The 24,388-nt window shown below is 28.0% G+C and overlaps 2 protein-coding genes across 34 annotated transcripts in view; one reads left to right on the top strand and one right to left on the bottom strand.

Moving 5' to 3' along the window:
* dnc (phosphodiesterase dunce) overlaps positions 1–24,388 on the top strand; it is a 1,334,769-nt gene that overhangs the window by 1,189,588 nt on the left and 120,793 nt on the right. For 14 of the 33 annotated variants that reach the window (XM_073977488.1, XM_073977475.1, XM_073977484.1 and 11 more), the window contains one exon: positions 726–2,129. The exons of 17 other annotated variants lie outside the window; for them this stretch is intronic. In XM_073977488.1, the coding sequence (XP_073833589.1) occupies positions 952–2,129 (1,178 nt within the window). In that variant the 5' untranslated portion in view covers positions 726–951. Of the gene's footprint in view, positions 1–666; positions 2,130–24,388 lie in introns of those variants that run through there. 2 more of the 33 variants (XM_073977491.1, XM_073977486.1) reach the window with 1 other exon arrangement.
* LOC141399207 (katanin p60 ATPase-containing subunit A-like 2) lies at positions 4,749–10,983 on the bottom strand. Its single transcript, XM_073977517.1, has one exon. The coding sequence runs from the start codon at positions 6,469–6,471 to the stop codon at positions 4,852–4,854; it is 1,620 nt and encodes a 539-aa protein (XP_073833618.1). The 5' UTR covers positions 6,472–10,983; the 3' UTR covers positions 4,749–4,851.

The raw sequence follows: 24,388 nt of genomic DNA, 5'->3' as shown, positions 1-24,388 counted from the left end.
GTTTATTTGTCAAGAGGAGGTTAAAAAAAATTATTTAAAAAATCCACGTTTATTTGTCAAGAGGAGGTTGAAAAAAATTATTTAAAAAATCCACGTTTATTTGTCAAGAGAAGGTTGAAAAAAATATTTTAAAAATCCACGTTTATTTGTCAAGAGGCGGTTGAAAAAAATTATTTTAAAAATCCACGTTTATTTGTCAAGAGGACGTTTTTTTTTAATTCCTTGCGGTGTTTTAAAAATTGTTCTTCCCTCAATGGGTTAATTGTTTATTACTATGTCGCTCAGTGAATAATCAGCGAAAGTCATTGTAAGTGATTTTTCTTATTTTGTGTGTTTCTTCTCTGTACCAGATGTGTCTATTGCACGAAAGAAGTGGCACCACGTCTGGCCCTGAGCCAAGCAGTTGTGGGTAGGCAAGGTCCACTACGTAAAATCAAATTATAGCGATCTTGATAAAAGATTAAACTAAAAATAATTTATCTTATAACACACGAAATCTCAAAATGATGACTTAATCAAAATCACATTCTCGCGAGCAAAAACAAACGAACTGCAATAAATTCAATAGGCATTTGTGGTATTGAACAAAATAACAAAAACAACAACACAACTGTTTTTTGAGAAATTTTTCAAAAAGTAAATACAATAGCCAGCTGGGGTTTTCTTAAACAGTCTTAACGAGAATTTTCACTTTAACAATACCTTCCTTCAAATTTTCTTTGCAGAACAAAATTTCCATTGCCGTGTTGTGTCCAAATCTCAAAAAAAAAAAATAATAATAATAAATAAAGTAAAGAAAAGAAAAGAAAAGTGTGTAAAGTATTTAAGAAAAAATAATGTTAAAAATATAAAAAAATCACAGATTCCTCCTCCAACATAACGAACAAAAAAAAACGCTAAAGCAAATAAATTCAAATCCAAGAATTTCCACCAAACAATGTAACAACGGCTATGATTGCAACGCTTTTCATAATATTTGCATTTATACGGGCGTTTCCCTGGAGAAGACGGCGTGGTGGAGAGCTGTTGGCCATTGAAGGTGGTGTTGCAGGTGCTGCGTTAGCAGGCCCTGAGGGAAGTAGTAGTAACGGCGGAAGAGAACAAAAACCACGTCCATCCAACCCACCGTCTCCTAATGGTAGACAGCAACATCAACAGCATCAAGAAGGAGAAGATTTTGTAGTGCCAAATAGCCAAGGGCAATATGAACAAAGCCACCAAATACCCCACACATCCATATTAGCCCAACCAACAACCACCTCCTCCAGTGGAGAACCCAGTCGAAAATATTCCTCAGCTCGAAGAAAATCCTCCAAATATCATGAAGTAACATTTAGTGGTAGTGTTGGTGGTGGCGATACTGATACGGAACGTACACCCACCTCTTCACGTACCCCAGCCCGCTTAGTTAGACAACCGCGTTCATTAAGCCCGTCCAGAGGCAATTCGCCCGATAGTAATAGCTCATTAAATTATTATCGTTCCTCAACGTTATCATCACGTTCCCATCCGACAAGAGCTTCGTCCGATTACGAAACAGCGGCTAGTGATTATTACACACCCGGGCGGTCAAAATCTTCAGATGAACGTGAGTTGAACGGTTCCTCGCCACAACATCAACGCACAATTACCTCGCGTTCCATCCACCGAAGTTCCAGTAACGGTTATCTCACACATTCGGACACAATTGTGGGTTCGGATGAAGAAGATCGTTTAGCCAACAATACACGTGAATCAAACGATCCTCATTTTGAGGCTGACAACGAAGCGGAGGGTGACGATTCTTACGATCGTGACACAGAGGAATTTTATAGTAATATTCAAGACGCCACCGGCACTTCGTCAAGTCGTAGTAAACGTTCTTCGTTATTTTCTCGGTCTGATTCTTCGGCGACCACAACTTCGTCGAGTGGTGGTACATTTACCGGCGCCAAAAGACGTTCAACCGCATCGATAATTTCAACGTCTATGTGTTCGGATATTATACCCATCGATCGTAGGCGCAGTTCAACGGCAACGGAATATAGTGTACGATCGGTAGCGAACCAACAGAGGAGATCGAGTGGCCGTACACGGCGTCATATATCCAGAATGACAATTGCCGGAGCCAGGAGACGCACAACGGGCAGGTATTGAAATGTTATGAATATTATTGTACTATAACTGTCATTTATACCAGAGTAACTTGTCACTTAGCGGTTTTGAAATATTTTAAGAAATATTTTTAAATAATTTTTTCCTAGAAACCAAAAACCAATAATCGTGGATTTTTTAAGATTTTTTTCCTAGAAACCATAAACAAATATTTGTGGACTTTTTAAAGAATTTTTTCCTAGAAACCAAAAACAAAATTTTGTGGATTTTTGAAAGAATTTTTTCCTGGAAACCAAAAATCAATAATCGTGAATTTTTTAAAGAATTTTTTCCTAGAAACCAAAACCCAATAAACGTGGATTTTTTAAAGAATTTTTTCCTAGAAACCAAAAACCAAAAATCGTGGATTTTTTAAAGAATTTTTAACTAGAAACCAAAAACCAATAATCGTGGATTTTTTAAAGATTTTTTTCCTAGAAACCAAAAACCAAAAATCGTGGATTTTTTAAAGAATTTTTAACTAGAAACCAAAACCCAATAATCGTGGATTTTTTAAAGAATTTTTTCCTAGCAACCAAAACCCAATAATCGTGGATTTTTTAAAGAATTTTTAACTAGAAACCAAAAACCAATAATCGTGGATTTTTTAAAGAATTTTTGTCCTAGGAACCAAAAACCAATAATCGTGGATTTTTTAAAGATTTTTTTCCTAGAAACCAAATCTCAATAATCATGGATTTTTTAAAGAAGTTTTTCCTAGAAACCAAAAACCAATAATCGTGGATTTTTTAAAGAATTTTTTTCTAGAACCCAAAAGCCAATAATCGTGGATTTTTTAAAGAATTTTTTTCTAGAACCCAAAAGCCAATAATCGTGGATTTTTTAAAGAATTTTTTCTAGAACCCAAAAGCCAATAATCGTGGATTTTTTAAAGAATTTTTTTCTAGAACCCAAAAGCCAATAATCGTGGATTTTTTAAAGAATTTTTTTCTAGAACCCAAAAGCCAATAATCGTGGATTTTTTAAAGAATTTTTTTCTAGAACCCAAAAGCCAATAATCGTGGATTTTTTTAAGAATTTTTTTCTAGAACCCAAAAGCCAATAATCGTGGATTTTTTAAAGAATTTTTTTCTAGAACCCAAAAGCCAATAATCGTGGATTTTTTAAAGAATTTTTTTCTAGAACCCAAAAGCCAATAATCGTGGATTTTTTAAATAATTTTTTTCAAGAACCCAAAAGCCAATAATCGTGGATTTTTTAAAGAATTTTTTTCTAGAACCCAAAAGCCAATAATCGTGGATTTTTTAAAGAATTTTTTTCTAGAACCCAAAAGCCAATAATCGTGGATTTTTTAAATAATTTTTTTCAAGAACCCAAAAGCCAATAATCGTGGATTTTTTAAAGAATTTTTTTCTAGAACCCAAAAGCCAATAATCGTGGATTTAAAAAAAAAAAAAAATTGTTGGCTGAAAAAATTATTTAAAAAATCCACGTTTATTTGACAAAAGGTGGTTGAAAAAAATTATTTAAAAAATCCACGTTTATTTGACAAAAGGTGGTTGAAAAAAATTATTTAAAAAATCCACGTTTATTTGACAAAAGGTGGTTGAAAAAAATTATTTAAAAAATCCACGTTTATTTGACAAAAGGTGGTTGAAAAAAATTATTTAAAAAATCCACGTTTATTTGACAAAAGGTGGTTGAAAAAAATTATTTAAAAAATCCACGTTTATTTGACAAAAGGTGGTTGAAAAAAATTATTTAAAAAATCCACGTTTATTTGACAAAAGGTGGTTGAAAAAAATTATTTAAAAAATCCACGTTTATTTGACAAAAGGTGGTTGAAAAAAATTATTTAAAAAATCCACGTTTATTTGACAAAAGGTGGTTGAAAAAAATTATTTAAAAAATCCACGTTTATTTGACAAAAGGTGGTTGAAAAAAATTATTTAAAAAATCCACGTTTATTTGACAAAAGGTGGTTGAAAAAAATTATTTAAAAAATCCACGTTTATTTGACAAAAGGTGGTTGAAAAAAATTATTTAAAAAATCCACGTTTATTTGACAAAAGGTGGTTGAAAAAAATTATTTAAAAAATCCAAAAATTATTTGTCAAAAGGTGGTTGAAAAAATTATTTAAAAAATCCACGTTTATTTGTCAAAAGGTGGTTGAAAAAACTATTTAAAAAATCCACGTTTATTTGTCAAGAGGAGGTTGAAAAAAATTATTTAAAAAATCCACGTTTATTTGTCAAAAGGTGGTTGAAAAAAATTATTTAAAAGATCCACGTTTATTTGTCAAATTGTGGTTGAAAAAATTATTTAAAAAATCCACGTTTATTTGTGAAAATCTGGTTGAAAAAAATTATTTAAAAAATCCACGTTTATTTGTCAAAATGTGGTTGAAAAAAATTACTTAAAAATCCACGTTTATTGTTGAAAAGGTGGTTGAAAAAAAATTATTTAAAAATCCACGTTTATTGTTGAAAAGGTGGTTGAAAAAAAATTATTTAAAAATCCACGTTTATTTGTCAAAAGTTAGTTGAAAAAAATTACTTAAAATTATAAAAAAATATCAATATTTTTGGTCGAAAAACGTTCAAAATATTACTTAAAAATATATTTTTTCCCTTCAAGAAAACAACAAAAAAAATGCATTTATTTTTTTTCAAATCCTTTTATTCGAAACTACTTTTTATTTTGTTCTTGTCACCTGCCATCCTTCCATTTGTCTTTTTCCTTTGTTGCCTTGTGTTTTACGAACCATGTTCCATTTGCCATTTACCATGTTTGTCCATTAACAATAAACTCAAAGGTTTAATTTGTCTAAAAGCTTTCTCCACGGGGACATCCTCTAGTTGCTGTTCAGCAGCAGCACCTTTAAGGTTAACTTTTGTTAATCTCCTCACCGTTTGCATGGCTATCTCTTTGCAGGCCAAACGTATTTCATCTCCTGTGAAATTGTGTGACAATTTTACCAAGGCTGACATTTGAGTTGGAGCCACACGGACATTGGGTGGTATTAATTTTCCAATTAAATTAGCCCTTTCCACTTCGTTGGGTAACTGAACAAGTAGCTTCTTTTCAAAACGCCTTAGGAAAGCTTCATCAATTTCCCATGGTAGATTTGTGCTGGCCAATATGAAAACTGGACTGGAATTGTGGCAGGAATTTTCCATGCCATCCATTAGCTGTAAAAGTTCGTTTTTAAAACGTTTCGAGGACTCATGGTCGGTGCTGCGATCTCTTTTGGAAGTGAGGCCCTCAATTTCATCGAAAAATATAATTGAGGGTGCCTGCTTTTGGGCCAAATAGAAGAGGATTTTTAGCAATTTTTCAGATTCACCGCGCCACTTGGATATCACCACACTGGAGGTAATGTTGAAGAAGGTTACTTGTTGCCTGGTTTCAGAATACAACACCTTGGCCAAGAGCGTCTTGCCACTGCCCGGAGGGCCATGCAATAACACCGAACGCCATGGTTTAAGGCCATTATTAAAAAGTTGGGGATACTTTAAGGGTGTCAATACAGCTTCCTTGATGATTTCAATGGCCTGGGAATTACCACAAATATCGGACCATTTTAGTTTAGAATTTTCGGTGAGAATTGTGGACCGCACCAACTCTGCCAAATTTTGCCACTCCTGGCAACTTAGCAATAAATCTCCTCCTGGATTTGTGTTAGTGTTGTGTTGAATTTCTTGTAACCTAGATAGAGCGGAATCTCCAGAACCCTTATTTCTTTCCAAGGTATCAATTTCAGCTGGCTTGCCAGGACTCATCTGAGCTGTGGCTGTTTCCATTTTCTTTACCACAATCTGCAGGTCATTCACATCAAAATCCGCATGACGAATGCATTCTTCATTTGTTGTCTCTTTTGGCCTTTGTTGTTGTTGTGATACTTTGTTGTCTGGCGCCGCCGTCTGTTTGCCATTTTTCTTCCTCATTTGTTTCGATGACACCTCCAGTTTTACCCCCGGCCTGGCCTGTTTAACAATTTTTGGATATTTGCCAAATTTCAAGTGATAGTAACTGGCATATTCCAAATAAATGCCATCCAAATCGATATTATCACACAATTCGAAATCTTCACTTAGCTGGCGGGCTGCCTCAGTGGCCAGTGCTGCTGCCGTGTTGTACAGGCCATTGTCGTGCAGATAACGTTGCACCAGAAATAAAATATTACGACGACGATTTTGTACGTTACGTATTTCTTCATCTTTTGACATTTGTAAAAGTTTTCTTACTTTTTCTTTGCACAACAACAAAAGTAATTTGAATGAAAAAACCTTGCCAACAACTGCTCCAACTCCTTGGCTCAGTTGGATTTGCACTGTGAAAAAAAAAATTGAAAAGTTCTTTGTTTGTTGTTTCATGTCTTGCCGGTTGTCATGTCAAAGTAAAACATGCGTTATAATGTTGTTGTTATTGATGTTAGCCGCAAATGGTTTCTTTGGCAACTTTACTGTTGGCTGGCTGGCTAGATTGCTTGCTTGCTGGCCTGAGTTACCAGGATGGCAGCTTAAACCACATAAACTTGGTTCAAAAGGATGTTGTTATAGTTACATGAAATTTATTACCTTTTCAAAGTTCTTTCCCCCCTTTCATCCTTTCCACAATTGTCATTATGTACGCTACAGCAAATCAAATGAAGAGGTTGTATTCAGCCAAATCCTTTCAAAAATTTCTATTAAAAACCTGGGAATTGTTTTTAAATCCTTGATTTAAAATTTATAACATTCCCTGGAATTTTTTATAAATTCCTGAAAAAATTCTATTAAAAACCTTGGAATTGTTTTTAAATCCTTTAAAACAAATTTTAAACATTTATTTTTTATTTTTTTGCTGAAAAAAAAAATTCTATAAAAATCATTGAATTTTTTTAAATCCTTGAAAAAATATATAATAACCCTTGGAAGTTCTTTGGAAATTATTTAAAAAAAATCTATAAAAATCCTCGATTTTTTTTAATCCTTGAAAAAAATTATATAAAAACTCTAGGAATTTTTTGTAAATCATTGAAAATTTTTTTATAAAAACCCATGGAATTTTTTAAATAATTTTTTGAAATCCTTGAAAAAATCTATAAAAGTCTTTGGAATTTCTTTAAGTCCTTGAAAATTTTTCTTTGCTTGGAGTTTTCTTAAGTCCTTCAAAAGATGTCCATAAGACAAACTGGAACTTTTCTTAAATACTTAAAAAATGCTATAAAAAAATTTGGAATTTTTTTAATCCTCGAAAAATTTTCTATAAAAACCCATGGAATTTTTTAAATACATTTTTAAATACTTGAAAATTTTTAAATCCTTGAAAATCTTTCTATAAAAATGCTTGGAGTTTTCTTTAATCCTTCAAAAAAAGTCCAAAAAACCCTGGAATTTTTCTTAAACAAATTTACAGAAATCCTTAAAAAATCTTAAAAAAATCCTTGAAAAAATTCTATACAAATCTCTGGATTTTTTTTTAAATCCTTGAAAAACTTTTTATAAAAATTCCTGGATTTTCTTTAAAATTCTTGAAAAAAAATCTTAAAGGTCCTTGGAATTTTTTAATCCTTGAAAATGTTTCTGTAAAAATCCTTGGATTTGTTTAATCCTTGAAAAAATTTCTATAAAAATCCGTGCATTGTTTTTAAATCTTGAAAAAATTACATAAAAATACTTGGAGTTTTTTTGTAAATCCTTGAAAAAAATTTAAAAAACCTGTGGAGGTTTCTTAATTCCTTGAAAAAATTCTATAAAAATCTGTGAAATTTTTTAAAATTCTTGAACATTTTTCTAAAAAAATCCTTCAAAATATATTCATAAAACCCCTGGAATTTTTTTGAATACTTGAAAAATTCTATAAAAACCTTTGGATTTTTTTTAAATCCTCGAAAAAACTTACCGAAATCCTTAAAAAATCTTAAAAAACCCTTCGCATTTTGTTTCAATCCTTGAAAAAATTCTATACAAATCTTTGGTTTTTTTTACATCATTGAAAAACTTTCTATAAAAATTCCTGGATTTTCTTTAAATCCTTGAAAAAAAATCTTAAAGGTCCTTGGAATTTTTGAATCCTTGAAAATGTTTCTATAAAAATCCTTGGATTTGTTTAATCCTTGAAAAAATTTCTATAAAAATCCGTGCATTAATTTTAAATCTTGAAAAAATTACATAAAAATACTTGGAGTTTTTTTGTAAATCCTTGAAAAAATCTTTAAAAACCCGTGGAGGTTTTTTAATTCCTTGAAAAAATTGTATACAAATCTGTGGAATTTTTTAAAATTCTTGAACATTTTTCTAAAACAAATCCTTCAAAATATATTCATAAAACCCCTTGGAATTTTTTTGAATACTTGAAAAACTCTATAAAAACCTTTGGATTTTTTTAAATCCTCGAAAAAAATTACCGAAATCCTTAAAAAATCTTAAAAAACCCTTCGCATTTTGTTTTAAATCCTTGAAAAAATTCTATACAAATCTTTGGTTTTTTTTTAAATCATTGAAAAACTTTCTATAAAAATTCCTTGAAAAAATTTTTAAAAGCCTTTGGAATTTTTTTTATCCTTGAAAATGTTTCTATAGAAATCCTCTGATTTTTTTAATCCTTGAACAAATTTCTATAAAAACCCTTAGAATTTTTTTAAGTCCTTGAAAAAATTCTTGAATTTTTTTAAGTCCTTGAGAAACTTTCTATAAAAATCCATGGAATTTTTTTGCAATTTTTTTTCGTACTTGAAAATTTTTCTATAAAAATGCTTGGATTTTTTTTTAAATTATTCAAAAAATGTCTATAAAAAAACTTTTCTAAGTATTTGGAAAAATTCTTTAAAATCCTTTGGAATTTTTTTTTAAATCCTTGAAAAAATTCTATAAAAATCTTTGCATTTTTTTTAAATCATTGAAACATTTTATATAAAAATCGTTAGATTTTTTTAAATAATTAAAACCCTTAGAATTTTTTAAGTCCTTGAATCCTTGAAAAACTTTCTATAAGTATCCCTGGAATTTTTTTTAAATACCCCTTGCAATTTTTTTCATACTTGAACATTTTTCTATAAAAACCTTGGATTTTTTTAAATTATTCAAAAAAATTTCTGTAAAAAACTTGAATTTTTTCTAAGTATTTGGAAAATTCTTTGGATTTTTTTTAAATCCTTGAAACAGTTCTATAAAAATCTTTGGAATTTTTTTAAATCATTGAAACATTTTCTATAAAAATCGTTGGATTTTTTATTAATTGAAAAAAATTCTATAAAAGGCAATGCATTTTTTTAAATCTTTGAAAAAATTCTATATAAAAAAAATTCTATAAAAACACTTGGAATTTTTTTTAAATCCTTGAACAAATTTCTATAAAAACCCTTATAATTTTTTTAAGTCCTTGAAAATATTCTATATAAGTCTTTGGAATTTTTTAAATCCTTGAAAAACTTTCTATAAATGTCCCAGGAATTTTTTAAATCCTTAAAAAATTCTTAAAAAATATTTTTTTCTATAAAAATCCTTTGATTTTTTAAATTCTTCAAAAAATGTCTGTAAAAAACCTTGAAATTTGTTTAAGAACTTGGGAAAATTCTTAAAAGGTCTTTGGTTTTTTTAATCCTTGAAAAAATCTAAAAAAGGTCATTGGAATTTTTTAAATCCTTGAAAAAAATTCTACAAAACACACTTGGATTTTTTTAAATCCTTGAAAAAATTGTCTTTAAAAATCCACGTTTATTGTGCTTGGGGTCCTTGAAAAATTTATCTTTAAAAATCCACGTTTTTGTGCTTGGGGTCCTTGAAAAATTTATCTTTAAAAATCCACGTTTATTGTGCTTGGGGTCCTTGAAAATTTTGTCTTTAAAAATCCACGTTTATTGTGCTTGGGGTCCTTCAACAAATTTATCTTTAAAAATCCACGTTTATTGTGCTGGGGGTCCTTGAAAAAAATATCTTTAAAAATCCACGTTTATTGTACTGTGGATCCTTCACAACATTTTCTTTAAAAAATCCATATTTATTTTGTTGTGGAACCTTGCAAAAAATCCAATTTTATTGTACTGTAGTTTTTTCAAATGCCTTGTCTTTATTGTAGAGCAAACTATGTCCGATATTATTGTGTATATTATCCTTTTTATTATCTTATCCCCTTTAATTCTTATACGTCTCACACATCTAACTAAAGTAATAAATGCCTATGAAAAAGAAGCTGCACAGAAATATTTCCCCAAACTTATGGGCTTTATATTATTGTTTATTGCCTGGCATCACATATCCTTTTTCCATTAAAGTCTTCAAACTTGGGAAGGATTTATATGCCTTTTTCCTGGCAACATAAGTGGTGTTATCTTTTTTTCCTTCTTTTTGTTCACCCATTCCCTTCCACCATAAAACTAACTTCGAATCTCAGTCTGAGTCTCCATCCGTTCATTTTTGTTTTGTTTCATTGGTATTTGATTTATTTCATGTCTAATATTTCATGGGCCATTTACTTTATGGATAATCGAATAATGTCTATCTAAAAGTCAACCATAAATTTTTCCCAATTTTTGGTTTGGGGCAATAAAAAATTACAGGCCTAAATGATAGTTAAGAAATTTGAGGAAATAATCAATAGAAAATATATTTGAAATTAATTTATATATTTTTTATCCTGATTTTATATACGTTGATGGATTTTATGGGGAGATCGGAAACAATATGTGTGAGACATAAATTTTATTGTTGGTATCAGTATTGAAAAATCCTTTAATTTCACTTTTTGTGTCTTTGAGTTTTTATTTAATTTTAATTTAGAAACAAAATTTATTTAAAAACCCATTATCACTGATGCATAAATGTAGATTAATGTTTGATTCTGTACTTTGATATTTCTAAAACTTCCCCCTAATTATGCATTCGGCATTGCAATCAAAATGCAATAATCAAAAGACCATTACCAATAACCAACAATAAAATCAATGAACAATACATCCAATCATAGATTTATTCATGTGTAACAAAACAATACCCCAGTTCGGAACAATTCCCCAGTTGTGTGTTTTTAATTTAAACATAAGTAAACATTTTACAAGCGGACGGATAATTATGGGATTTTGTACAATGCACATATATTTCCACATTACCATTACATATACAACTACACTAAAAATATATAAATACATTTTTAAAACACACCATATCCAACGAAAAAAAAACTCCTGCAATGACCAACTAAAATGGCTGGTAAGCATGACTGAGGAATAAAGTGACTGACATTGGTCTAACCTCGAAAATTATTATATCGAATATCTGCTTCCGGTACCTCCCTCAAAAAGGTTTATTCAAAATTCAGTTTGACTATTGTTCTTGGAACTTCTTTAAATTTTTAACGGAGGTACTTCATGTGGTACTGTAAAATTATGACCCATAACGATAAATTATGAGGCAAATGACTCCCAAAATTAGATCCAGTTTCAAGATGGACTTTGTCCAGATGTGAAACAATTTTGCGCTTTAATACACATGGAGTCCACTTCTCGGATCGTGTTGAAATTGTAATACTAGATTGTAGTTGTGATCAAAAGTACAATAGCGTAATTTTTTTAGGTGAAGCCAATTCATATGGGCCCCGGAAAGGCCCTTCATTCACATCTCGCACTAAAGTGTTTCGCAGACTTTGTGATCTTAGTTACAAAAAATATGTTTTCAAAAAATCTAGAAATAAATTTATAAAAAAATCTATATAAAATATTATTAAAAAAATACGACTATTTTAAAATATTTTTATACAAAAATCTAGAAAAAATATGTTATTACAAAACCCACAATTCTAAGAAAAATATTTAAATTGCTTTTAGCTGTAAGAAAAATATGTTTTCAAAACAATGCACGTTTATTGAAAAAATTATATTTAAAAAATTGTTGAAAAATATTTTTTCTTTTGATTCACTGCCATTGAAAAATAATTTTTTTTAAAACAGTCAAGAATATATTTTGTAAACTACGCTTATTGAAAACATATTTTTTTAAATTAGGGAAATATATTTTCTAATCCACGTTTATTGAAAAAAAAAATCAAGGAAAGAAATATTAAACAAAAAAAATAAAAAAAAAATAAATATGAAAAATAAACACATAAAGAATATATTGATTTTTTTACTTTTATTGAAAAAATAAAAATGTCAAACATTTAACAATAAACGTAATTCTAAAAAAATATTTCTTAAAAATTTTTGTTTGGCGATAGTTTGGCTGAGGGTCATTAAAAAGATCGTTGTTTTATTTTGTTTGATTAAATTTTATTTCCAATATTTCAATTGTCTTCGACAATCATCCTCAGGGTTATTTATTTATGGAAGAAGAGCGACTGTTGTCTTTCTAATGTCAACGTAAAAAAACTTCTTAAAATATATTTTTAATAAACGTAAAAAATGTTTTTTTTTTATTTTTTCAACAAAAAAAAAATCCTTTATATAAAATATACTCAAAAATATAAATAAAAAAATAAGCACACAAGGAATATACTATTTTTTAACTTTCATTGAAAAAATAAAAATGTCACGTTTATTGAAACATTGACAAATAAACCTAATTGTAAAAAATATATCTTAAAAATTAGAAAAAAAATTTGTTAAAGTATATCCTTTATAAAAAATCATTTATAAAAAATATTCCTTATTTTTACTAAAACAATTTCTTTAATAAACATAATTTACAAAAAATTGATAAACATAACTTTTTTAACATATTTTTTTAAAAAAAGGAAATCTAAAAAAAATATTTTTTATAAACGATTTTCTTAAGAAAATAAAAAAAACATCTCTTGCCCTTGGTTCTTATATTAAAACAACAAAAATTGTATTAAACGAGACTATTTTGAAAAAAAAAAACAATTGTTTCACGTTTATTCAAAAAAACAAAATATTTTGAAAAAATTTCTGTTTATTCAAAATTTACTAAATTTAAAAATCAAAAATTTAAAAATTTTTAAAATATATTTATTTAAATATAAATTTATTAAATATAAATTTTTTTTAAATATTTTTTTTTAAGTTTCGAATATTAAAAAATGTTAAAAAAAACTTCAATAATTGAAAATTAAATTTAACAATAAACGTAAGTGTAAAAAATATATCTTAGAAATGAAAAAAAGCTTGTTAAAATATATTTTAATAAAATTAAAAAATTTGTCTCCTTTATTTTTTTCGGTATAAAAATATTCTTTATTTTTACTAAAGCAGTTTCTTTAATAAGCATAATTTACAAACAAATTTTTTAAACATATATTTATACCCTCAGCCTTTAGGCTAAGGAGGGTATATACACTTTGATACGATGAAAATGTGCCTCATCGAAATAATGGTTTTAGACCCCAAGTATGTTTGGACGAAATGTGTTTCAGACAATTTGGAGTCGAAATAGCCATGTCCGTCCGTCCGTCTGTCTGTCTGTCTGTCCTGCTGGCTGGAGCGCACGATAACTCTCGAACCGATGAACCGATTCGGTTCAAATTTTGGCTTTCGTAATATTTTGCCCATACTTAGTTTAAGTTCGAAGATGGGCTATATCGGTCCACTCCTTCCGGTACCTCCCCCACAAAAGTTCGAAAAAGTTCGGAAAATTTGTGCGCACGATAACTCTTTAAGGGGGTAACCGATTTGGTTCATACTTTGCTCATCGTCAAATATGTACCAGACTTAGATGAGGTTCCAATATGGACTCAATAGGTCTACTCCTTCAGGTACCTCCCACACAAAATTTCGGATAAGTTCAGATTAGGACCTGCTCTCGAATCGCTTTGGGTTTTGTTTTAGCAACTTGTATTCACTGCCCCCCCATACGACGGTTCAAGTTTCAGCAGGGGCAAGTCCAAACTTCCTGAGAAAATAGCTTGAAAGTTTCACAAAACCCCTATGACACCGTGTGGGGTGGTTGGAGCGCAAGATAACTCTCCAACGGATCTGCTGATTGGGTCCAAATTTTGGCCTTAGTAATATTTTGTCCAAACATACTTTAAGTTCGAAGATAAGCCATATCGGTCCACTCCTTCAGGTACCTCCCCCACAAAATTTCAAAAATGTTCGGAAAAATTATTCGTACGCTAACTTTTGAAGGGAGTGGCCGAATTGGTCCATACTTAACACATCTTAATATATCTACGAGATATAGATCAGGTCCAAATATGGACTATATTTGTCCACTTCATCCAGTACCTCCCAAACAAAATTTTGGATAAGTTCACTTTAAGACCTGCTATCGAATCACTTTTATTTTTGTTGAAGCAACTTGTATTCGCTGCCTCAATTATGATGGTAAAAGTTTTTTCAGGGGCAAAACCACACTTCTTAAGCAGACAGCCCAAAGGGAGTAAAACCCCCCTATGGCAACGTATGTAGTGGCTGGAGATCGACTTCCATAATGGTCAATATCGATCCATTCTTTTAAGTAATTCCCCCGCAAAACTTCTGATCTTTAATCTAATCAACATATTTGTCGGTTCATGCGTTCAAAATTTTTAAAACCCTCAAAATACCTACGTTTTATGGGAAAAAATTGTTTCAATATACACAGGCTGAGGGTATATCTCTGTCGGCCAAGCCGACTGATACTTTTTTTACTTGTTTAATAAACGAATCTTAAAAAAATATATTTTTTATAAACGATTTTTTGTAGAAAATGGTTCTTACATATACAACAAAAAATTGATTAAACCAGACTATTTTGAACTATTAAAAAAACAAATGTTCCACGTTTACTTTCAAAAATATTTACCATTTTTTCAGGTTTATTGAAAAAAACAAAATATTTAAAAAAATATTGGTTTATTAAAAAATTACTAAATTTAAAAATGAACTACTAAATTTAAACATTTTTAAAATATATTTTTTTGAATAAACGTAAAAATTTTTGTTCTTAAAATATTTTTTAATATTTTTTAAGTTTCGACTATTAAAAAATGTTTAAAAAAAAACTTCATATTTATTTATATTTATTATTATTATTCTTATCCATGTTCATAAAAATATATTTATAAAAGACATTTTTTAAACCCACGTTTTAAGAAACAAATATAACTATAATTATTTTTACGAAAATAAAATAAAAAATCAACGTTTTTTGAAATTTTTTTAAAAAAATCAACCTTTTTGAAAAAAATATTTTTTAATAAATCAAAGGTTTTTGATAAAATATTTGTATTAGAAAAATTTAAAAAAAAACGTAAATTCATGTCAACCAAAAAAAAAAATATTTTTTAATCCATATTTATTAAAAAATATTTTTTTATCCATGTTCATAATAAATATGTTTATAAAAGATTTTTTTTTTAAATCCACGTTTTTAGAAAAAAAAATATTTTAAAAATGTACGTTTATTGAAACAATTATTTTCACAAATTCCCCCGTTTATTAAAAAAAACTATTTAAAAAATCCACGTTTATTAAAACAATCATTTATAAAATCTACGTTTATTAAAAAAAGAAAGATTTTAAAAATCCACAAGTATTGAAAATAATATTTACAAAAAATTATTTTGATTGAAACAATTATTTTGGAAAATCCTTATTAATGCTATGTTCATACAATTCATAGCAACATGATTCATAATGATTCATGATTTTCATAGTTTTTGTTTGCTGATTTTAAAGAAAGTTGCAGCCAAAAGACGAGGAAAGTTAATTGATATGAACTGAAAAAATATTTGTCTTCTTTCAGATATATATTTAATATTAAATTATATCAGTTTCATTTTTTCTATTTTTTCTCACAATTTTGGTGTTTTCAGTATATTTTCAAATTTTTCTATTTTAAAAATTAACGAGAGAGAGAGAGAGGCCTGCCAAAATAACTTTTTGGTATACAGACTTTCCGGCAGGCATTTAATTTTTGTTTCTAAATTTGTACGCGAATTTGAAACGATGGACAAGAAATGCAACTGCAATGAAAGAGAAGACACAATTTGCTATGATTTGAATATATACTAGTCGCTAAACCGTTTACTTTTCATTCATATTTTGCAGTTTTTCTAAAAATGTTTGGGTTTTTAATAAATTTTTAAATTTTGTTCCTGTCATAATTAATTTATTTCTATAAATTCTCTCATTTGTTAGAGATGAGACATATTTTATCGTCGTTCTGAGAGTAATTTAAATTGAACAATGTACACAAATCGTTGTTCGTTCTCAATATTTTGTATGGAAAATGAAGTAATTACATCGTAATTTGGGGTCGAACAACGAATAGAGAGCGAAACACCGTCAGTCTGAACTAAGCATTATTGAAAAAATATTTTCATTATTATTGAAAAAAAAAAAATATTTAAAAATAAAATATTATAAAATAATATTTATAAATTAAATATGTATGGAAACAATTATATAAAAAACCTTCCACGTCCAGGTTTATTAAAAAAAATAAAAATCCTCGTCTATTGAAAATTTTAAAAAAATCCACGCTTACTGAAAAAATATTTTTTAAGAAAATATACTTTTATTTAATTTTTTTTAAATAAACGTTTATTGAACAATTTTTATTTATTGAAAAATATTTCTTCAAAAAGCTTACGTTTACTTAAAAAAATTCCTTAAAAATATAAAAACTTCTTGAAAATATATATTTTTTAAAACAATTTTTATTGAAAAATTATTACAAAAAAATCCAGGTTTTAAATAAATTTTAATTTATTTTCAAAAAAATCCTCGTTTATTAAAAAAATATTTAAAAAGAAAATGAAATAAAAAATAATATTAATAAATAAAATAATAATGGAAACTATTATATAAAAAAATTATTGAAAAAATCCACGTTATTAAAAACAGAAATAAAAATTCACGTGTATTGAAAAAAAAAAATAAAAAACCCACGCTTATTGAACAAATATTTTATTAGGAAATTTTTTTTAAATATACGTTTATTGAACAATTTTTATTTATTGAAAAATATTTCTTCAAAAAGCTTACGTTTATTTTAAAAAATATCCTGGTTTTAAATATATTTATGTTCAAAAAATTCTCGTTTATTGAAAAAAAAAAATTTAAAAATAAAATAATATAATATTAATAAATAAAATATTTATGGAAACAATTATATACAAAATTTATTAAAACAAATATATAAAAAAAATTTTTGAAAAAATCCACGTTTATTGAAATGAAAACAATCATACGTTTATTGAAAAAAAATAAAAATACCACGGTGCTTTTGAAACAAATTTAAATGGAAGGTGCTTACACCTGGGAAGTTTATGCGGATTCTGAAACTACAATGTTCATAGGTGAGAAAAATCAAAAAACTAAAAAAATCGCCGGAGCGCTTGTTGAAAATATCGCGATTCAAATTGACATTTTTATGGTTTGTTTAGGTTTTTGCGATTTTGCTTGGAAACCGCAAGTCGTATTAAAATGGGAATAAAGGAAATCTTGTAGCTATGAAAATTCTCTACAAGATTGGCCTTTAAGGTATTTTCGTAGGTTTTACCATTTTTGAGATATTGGAGTTCAAATTGGGACAATGCACTGACTGTATCGCCCCCTTATAAGAAAATGTCATGAAGGGTACGCCTTAACTAACTTTTAATGAAAACCGCTTACACAGGGGAATCTGCACTGTTCACAGATGAGAAAAATCCAAAAACAAGAAAAAATCGCTGTAGGGATTTTTAAATAAATCGCGGTCAAAATTCACATTTTTAGGTGTTTTTTAGGTTTTCGCGATTTTGCTTGGAAACCGCAAGTCCAATCGAAATGGAGCTAAAGAAAATGTTGTAGCTGTGAAAATTCTCTGCAGGATTGACGTTTATGATTTGTTCTCAGGCTATACCATTTTTTAGATAAAGAAGCTTAGTTTACAATTTTAGGTTTTTTGGTTAGGGTTTCGCGATTTTGCTTGAATAGGGCAAGTCTTATCGGCATGGGACCTGAGAAAATCTTATAGCTGTGAAAATTCTCTACAAGACTGGCTTATCTAATTTTTCCTAGGTTGTACCATTTTTTTAGATATATAAGTTTAAGTTGGGAAATTACAGTCATGACATTGTTTTATAAGGAGACGATACAGAATTGAATTGAATTTGAATTGTCCCAATTTCAACTTCTATATCTCAAAAGTTGTAAAACCTATGAAAATATCATTAAGGTCAATCTTGTAGAGAATTTTGATAGCTACAACATTTCCTTTATTCCCATTTTGATACGACTTGCGGTTTCTAAGCAAAATCGCAAAAACCTAAACAAACCCTAAAAATGTGAACTTGAATCGCGATTTATTTAAAAAGCGCGCCGGCGATTTTTTTAGTTTTTTGATTTTTCTCATCCATGAACATTGTAGTTTCAGAATCCGCAAAAACTTCCCAGGTGTAAGCACCTTCCATTTAAATTTGATTCAAGAGCACCGTGATACACGTTTATTGAAAAAAATTAAAATCCACGTCAATTGTAAAAAATTTAAAAAAACCACGTTTTTTGAACAAATATTTTTTAAAAAATATACGTTTATTGAAAATTTTTTGTTTTAAATATACGTTTATTGAAATTTTTTGTTGAAAAGTATTTCAAAATGCTTAAAATTATAAAAATTTCTTAAAAAAAATATAAAAAATTCCTTAAAAATATAAAAACTTCTTGAAAATATAAATCAACTTTTATTGAAAAATTATTATATAAAATCTAAGTTTAAAATATATTTTAATTTTTTTTTTTCATTATCTGACAAAAATCGAGAAGTGTCCCTAAACTTTACTCTGCAAAGCTTCCATAATTTTGTGGAGGAATTTGGAAGAAATATACAACATACAAAGTTTGTCTCAAATCTCTCGAGCTTTAACGTGCGCACCAGCAAGCCATTCGATTCCAAATTGTCGAATAAGGATCATAGTATATATCTCCTTAACCATAAAGCTGGTGGTAAAAATACCTCTGATAATGTAATTGTATTTATCGAAAATTTTTTTAAATATTATTTAACCTGTTGCTCAACTCTATTTCTATGAACATGTGAAAAGAAAACTTTTGTAAAGGAAAAAACTGTCAAATGAAAAAAACTATAAAGGAAATATTTTTCATTTCAAATTTTCATTGAACAAGAATCCAGCCGCTGCATATCTTTCCCAATAATGTTTGTAATTCTCTCTCAAGTATTTATTTTAAATTTTTCATATTTTTTTATTAATTTTTCTTTCGAGTTGAGCTTCAAATTCTTCATTTTTTCTTGTTGTCTTTATTTTAACCACTTTAAACTGTCAGTACTTTTAACGAATTTACTACCCACTGCTGTTGTAGAATTTTCTTGGAATAGAGTTAAAGAAGAATGTGAAAGAAGCATAACATGGCATTAAAGAAGCACCACATAATTTTCTGTGAAAAGCTTATAAAGGTGTTCTCTGCTTTTGTTAATTGTATCTTCTATAATTGCTTCATTTTCTTTGGAAACAAAACGAAAAATACCCTGGGAAAATGTTGAAATGAGGAAATACTTTTTGTTAATTTTGTTTTATGGTATTATCGTTTATTACTTATGTTGAATTTATGGAGTAATTAAAAGGAAAAAATGCCAAAAAGGTTATAAGTAACAGGAAATTGATTTTTATATACCCTACAAGAGACCGGATGGGTGCAGTGAGTTAGAGATGCTGTTTGTTACTGAAGAGGAAGAAGAAAATGTTACAAACTGAAATATTTTTGCACATATCTTATGACTATGAATCGAAAAAAGTTTAGAGATTTGTGGTCATATTCCTACGAGAATTTTTTTGCCAAAAAATATTTCTTATTGAATCAAAAAATTACGAATCCTCTTGGATTGTCCTTGATGGTGCAGATCAGTCACCGTCAAAAATTATCTAATAATGTAGGCATTTATCAAACCTGCTTATTATTTAATTTTTTACATACATATGTAAATATGTATGTATTTATTTCATTGACGTTCCACTCTGTAACACCCCATAACATAAATTTTTGTTGTCACCAAACAAAAATGTCTCTTGGCGGGCTATAATTATTTTTACGAATTTTTATGTGGATGTTTGTGCCAAGTTTTCCCAGTTTTTAGTATTTTTTTATTGATGAGTTTATTTTTGAATGTTTAATTGAAAAACTATTTATGATTTGTCATGTGCCAATGTCTGACATGGGATTTAGAAACTGCATATGTAATGGAAGAATTAAGGAGAATCATAGTCAGGGCCTCGTAAGTATGAAAATTACACGCCCAACAACTTCCCTTAATTGCTACATTGTATTTGCGTTATAAATTTAATAGATTTTTTAATTAAGTAAATTAAATGAAATTTTATTACCCCAAAGGCCTTCACATTGTTGTAGTTCACAACTCAATGCAAACACTAAACACACATTTATTTATGTTCTCTATACAAATAAATGCATATTTTTATGCATACCCAGCTAGCATTTGGAAGTGAGTTACTCACTTCCTCTACCAAAAGTAATCGCATTCTGAACTTCTTTTCTATAAAAGAGCGATAGTTTATCATTTTACAATAACAAATGTATTACTGTTCAAATTAGATCGATCTGCAAGAACTACCTAGTGTCACAGAAGAAGATGAAAATTCTGCATTTGATTGTTTACACAAACAATTTACATTGTTTTACTATTTCTTCTCGTGAGAGAGATACGGTGAGAGTTTTACAGCTATTCCTAGTATTTGCAAAGACCAACAACAAGAAAAATATCATTCAGTTTAATATTTCAAGTGCGAAAGGTACGGGAAAGTGAAATTTCAAAAATATAATTAATAATTTAATATTTAAACATTAATAAATCGAAAAATAAAAAAGGGCAGTGACTATACGATTGTGACTGATAATAAGCAGTGGCAAAATTACTTAAATTTAATTTGACTTTTAAAATGTACATATTTTCGATTTTAATTTTTGTTTTATTTATTTATTTATTTATTTATTTATTTATTTATTTATTTATTTATTTATTTATTTATTTATTTATTTATTTATTTATTTATTTATTTATTTATTTATTTATTTATTTATTTATTTATTTATTTATTTATTTATTTATTTATTTATTTATTTATTTATTTATTTATTTATTTATTTATTTATTTATTTATTTATTTATTTATTTATTTATTTATTTATTTATTTATTTATTTATTTATTTATTTATTTATTTATTTATTTATTTATTTATTTATTTATTTATTTATTTATTTATTTATTTATTTATTTATTTATTTATTTATTTATTTATTTATTTATTTATTTATTTATTTATTTATTTATTTATTTATTTATTTATTTATTTATTTATTTATTTATTTATTTATTTATTTATTTATTTATTTATTTATTTATTTATTTATTTATTTATTTATTTATTTATTTATTTATTTATTTATTTATTTATTTATTTATTTATTTATTTATTTATTTATTTATTTATTTATTTATTTATTTATTTATTTATTTATTTATTTATTTATTTATTTATTTATTTATTTATTTATTTATTTATTTATTTATTTATTTATTTATTTATTTATTTATTTATTTATTTATTTATTTATTTATTTATTTATTTATTTATTTATTTATTTATTTATTTATTTATTTATTTATTTATTTATTTATTTATTTATTTATTTATTTATTTATTTATTTATTTATTTATTTATTTATTTATTTATTTATTTATTTATTTATTTATTTATTTATTTATTGGCCATTGCCACTCTTTTATGGTAAAATATGCTATATCTTTCAAACAATGTACTTTTTTTCTTTATTAGGTATTATATATCACTTATTTGTCGCCTAAAGGCACTATATCCAACAGGCATTTTCTATCGCCCATTACCCGAAGCAGTCACTCCCGGGCGATAGAAATACACATCCGCGATATCGCATTCTAATTGATGTAGGCACACCGTTCGGGAAGAAATGAACCACGCACTCGTTTACTCATAAATGTGTCGCATGCGTTGTCTTTGAAAGAATCGCTTTAGTCCAGAGTCGAGAGTCACGATGGCGATACTTTTATGAGGAAACGAGTGCGTGGTTCATTTCTTCCCGCACGGTGTGCCTACATCAATTAGAATGCGATATCGCGGATGTGTGTTTCTATCGCCCGGGAGTGACTGCTTCGGGTAATGGGCGATAGAAAATGCTTGCTGGGTATTTACAAAACCAAAAAACAACAACAATAACAAATTCATCAATACCACCGCATATACATATGTGTTGTGATCAGTGTTGCCGAATTTGACGATTTATCGTCATTTTGACGATTTTTTGGCCTAAAATTGAAAAATGACGATTTGACGATTTTATGGTCCAAAATGACGATTTTTCACGTAATCCCGTATTGCATGAAATAAAACACGATAAATATATTTTGACCAGAATTTCACGAAAGTCTTTAAGGAAAACAATATTCCAAAATCGGTTTCATGAGCTATTTTAATGTTTTTAAACAATTGCGAGACGGATTGGCTTCATTTAGGCACATATCTGGAATAGAGGTATTTTCATAGGTATTTTCATCTTGGATTTACATCAGCTGAAAATTTTCATGTAGGATTGTTAATGAATCAAAATCTTCCGTGAACATTTTTCGAGATATAATACTTCCGACCCATGTCCTCTTTAATGAGAGTTTTTGTCGATTTTCGACTGCCCATCAACCAAATGTACGTGTACCGACAAACATGGGCGGTCACACTGTCAAGCAAGCGATGTTTGAGCTAATCTGTCATTCAAAACTGGCAATGTGTACCCAGCTTTACCTTGCTGCATTAATGCAAACTAGAAAACCACAGGGAAAACTATCATCTTCTGAATGCTGTTTTATAGCGTTACCTAAGGGACAACCTCTACTTGTCACTTTCAAAAAAAATATTGGCTTATTTTGAAGTGCAGGTAGTGTGGATATGCCGCAAAAAATTCAAGATGGGAAAAATTTCTTGAGATTTGTATGTAGCATATATACTTCAAACGCGTTTTTCTCGAAATGACATTTTTGAAGTCGGTGCCAACGATAGCTCGAAACCGAATTGACCCACTTTCACATGGTGAGCTTATTTAATAAATAAAAGGCTTGTACTTAAGCGAGACAGCTTTTAAAAAAATGTTGCCTGACAAAAAAAACAGTAAATTTTTTTCGTTAAAATTGAAATTTTGACTTTGGCAGTTAATTTTTTTTTATAAAAAAGTTTGTTTAAAATTCTGTTTTGGTAATTTCTTTAAAAACAATTCAAGAAAATGAGTTGTTTTGGTCTGCCCAACTAGGGACAACCCTTTATGTGAGATTGGGTTATATTTATTGCTGTGGGTTGTACATTTTATGTTGTCAGTCTCATTGACAAACCTATCGGCTAAAAATCGCATTAAACGGTAACCAAACCTAGTTTTGGATCATGATGACGATTTTTTGACGATTTTCCAAATTTCGTTGACGATTTGACGATTTTTTTGACGATTTCCGACCAAAAACTGTCGGCAACGCTGGTTGTGATGCATCATGCCGCCTTTTGTTTAACCATTCATCATTTTCTGATTTTTCTGTAAAATGTTGGATTGTTATTTTCTCTTGCACCGGCTGTTTATTGTTCGGCAGGCTAATTATTTTTGCAATCATTTTGTGGTTTTATGATTATTGGCAACCAACGTCCGTTGGGGCAATAATAGCAGACACATATTCAATCAGCTATGTAAAATATTACACCATTTCAATTGGGAAATTATTTTTTGTAATTAAAACAAAACATAATCTATAATTATTTTTTAAAAAATCAAGTTTGTTGACAGGAAATTCAAAAAAAAAATATATATTCTTTAAGACAATATTGAATGGTCTGAATGTGGATGAAAAAATTTAATCCTTTTTCAGTGGTTTAAAAATTGTTTTTTTTTTCAATCCAAGTTAAGTGGATTGAAAGTGGCTGAAAAAATATTTTTAACAAATCCCGTTCAGTGGTTCAAATATGCCTGAAAATATTTGTTTAAATAATTTTCTCGTTGGAGTTGAGTTTAATGACCGAAGGTTCTTTTAGCAAGTGAAAAAGGAAAGTCGACAATTCTTTGTGCGGATTACAACCACCGAATTTTGTGACTAGTTTCGCTGTTAGCTATGCATCTCATCCCGTTTGTTAAAAAATCCGTTAATAAAAATATTTTTCATATTTATTTTGTCATAAAGATACGTTTGTCAAAAATATATAGATTTCTTAAAAAATATATAGAAATTAATATTTTTTTGTTAAAAGATCGAGGCTTTTAAAAAAACTTTAAAAATTAAAAAATGCTTCCAAAAAAATTAAGAAAGCTTTTCGAAGACCACATTATTTGAAAATATATTTTTAAAAAGTTTT

Source organism: Musca autumnalis, unplaced genomic scaffold (genome assembly GCF_047663935.1).
Source record: "Musca autumnalis isolate F117 unplaced genomic scaffold, ASM4766393v1 scaffold_3, whole genome shotgun sequence".
NCBI classification, from domain to species: domain Eukaryota; kingdom Metazoa; phylum Arthropoda; class Insecta; order Diptera; family Muscidae; genus Musca; species Musca autumnalis.
The sequence above is the reverse complement of the archived record's forward strand: the minus strand, read 5'-3'. Positions and strand labels throughout refer to the sequence as shown.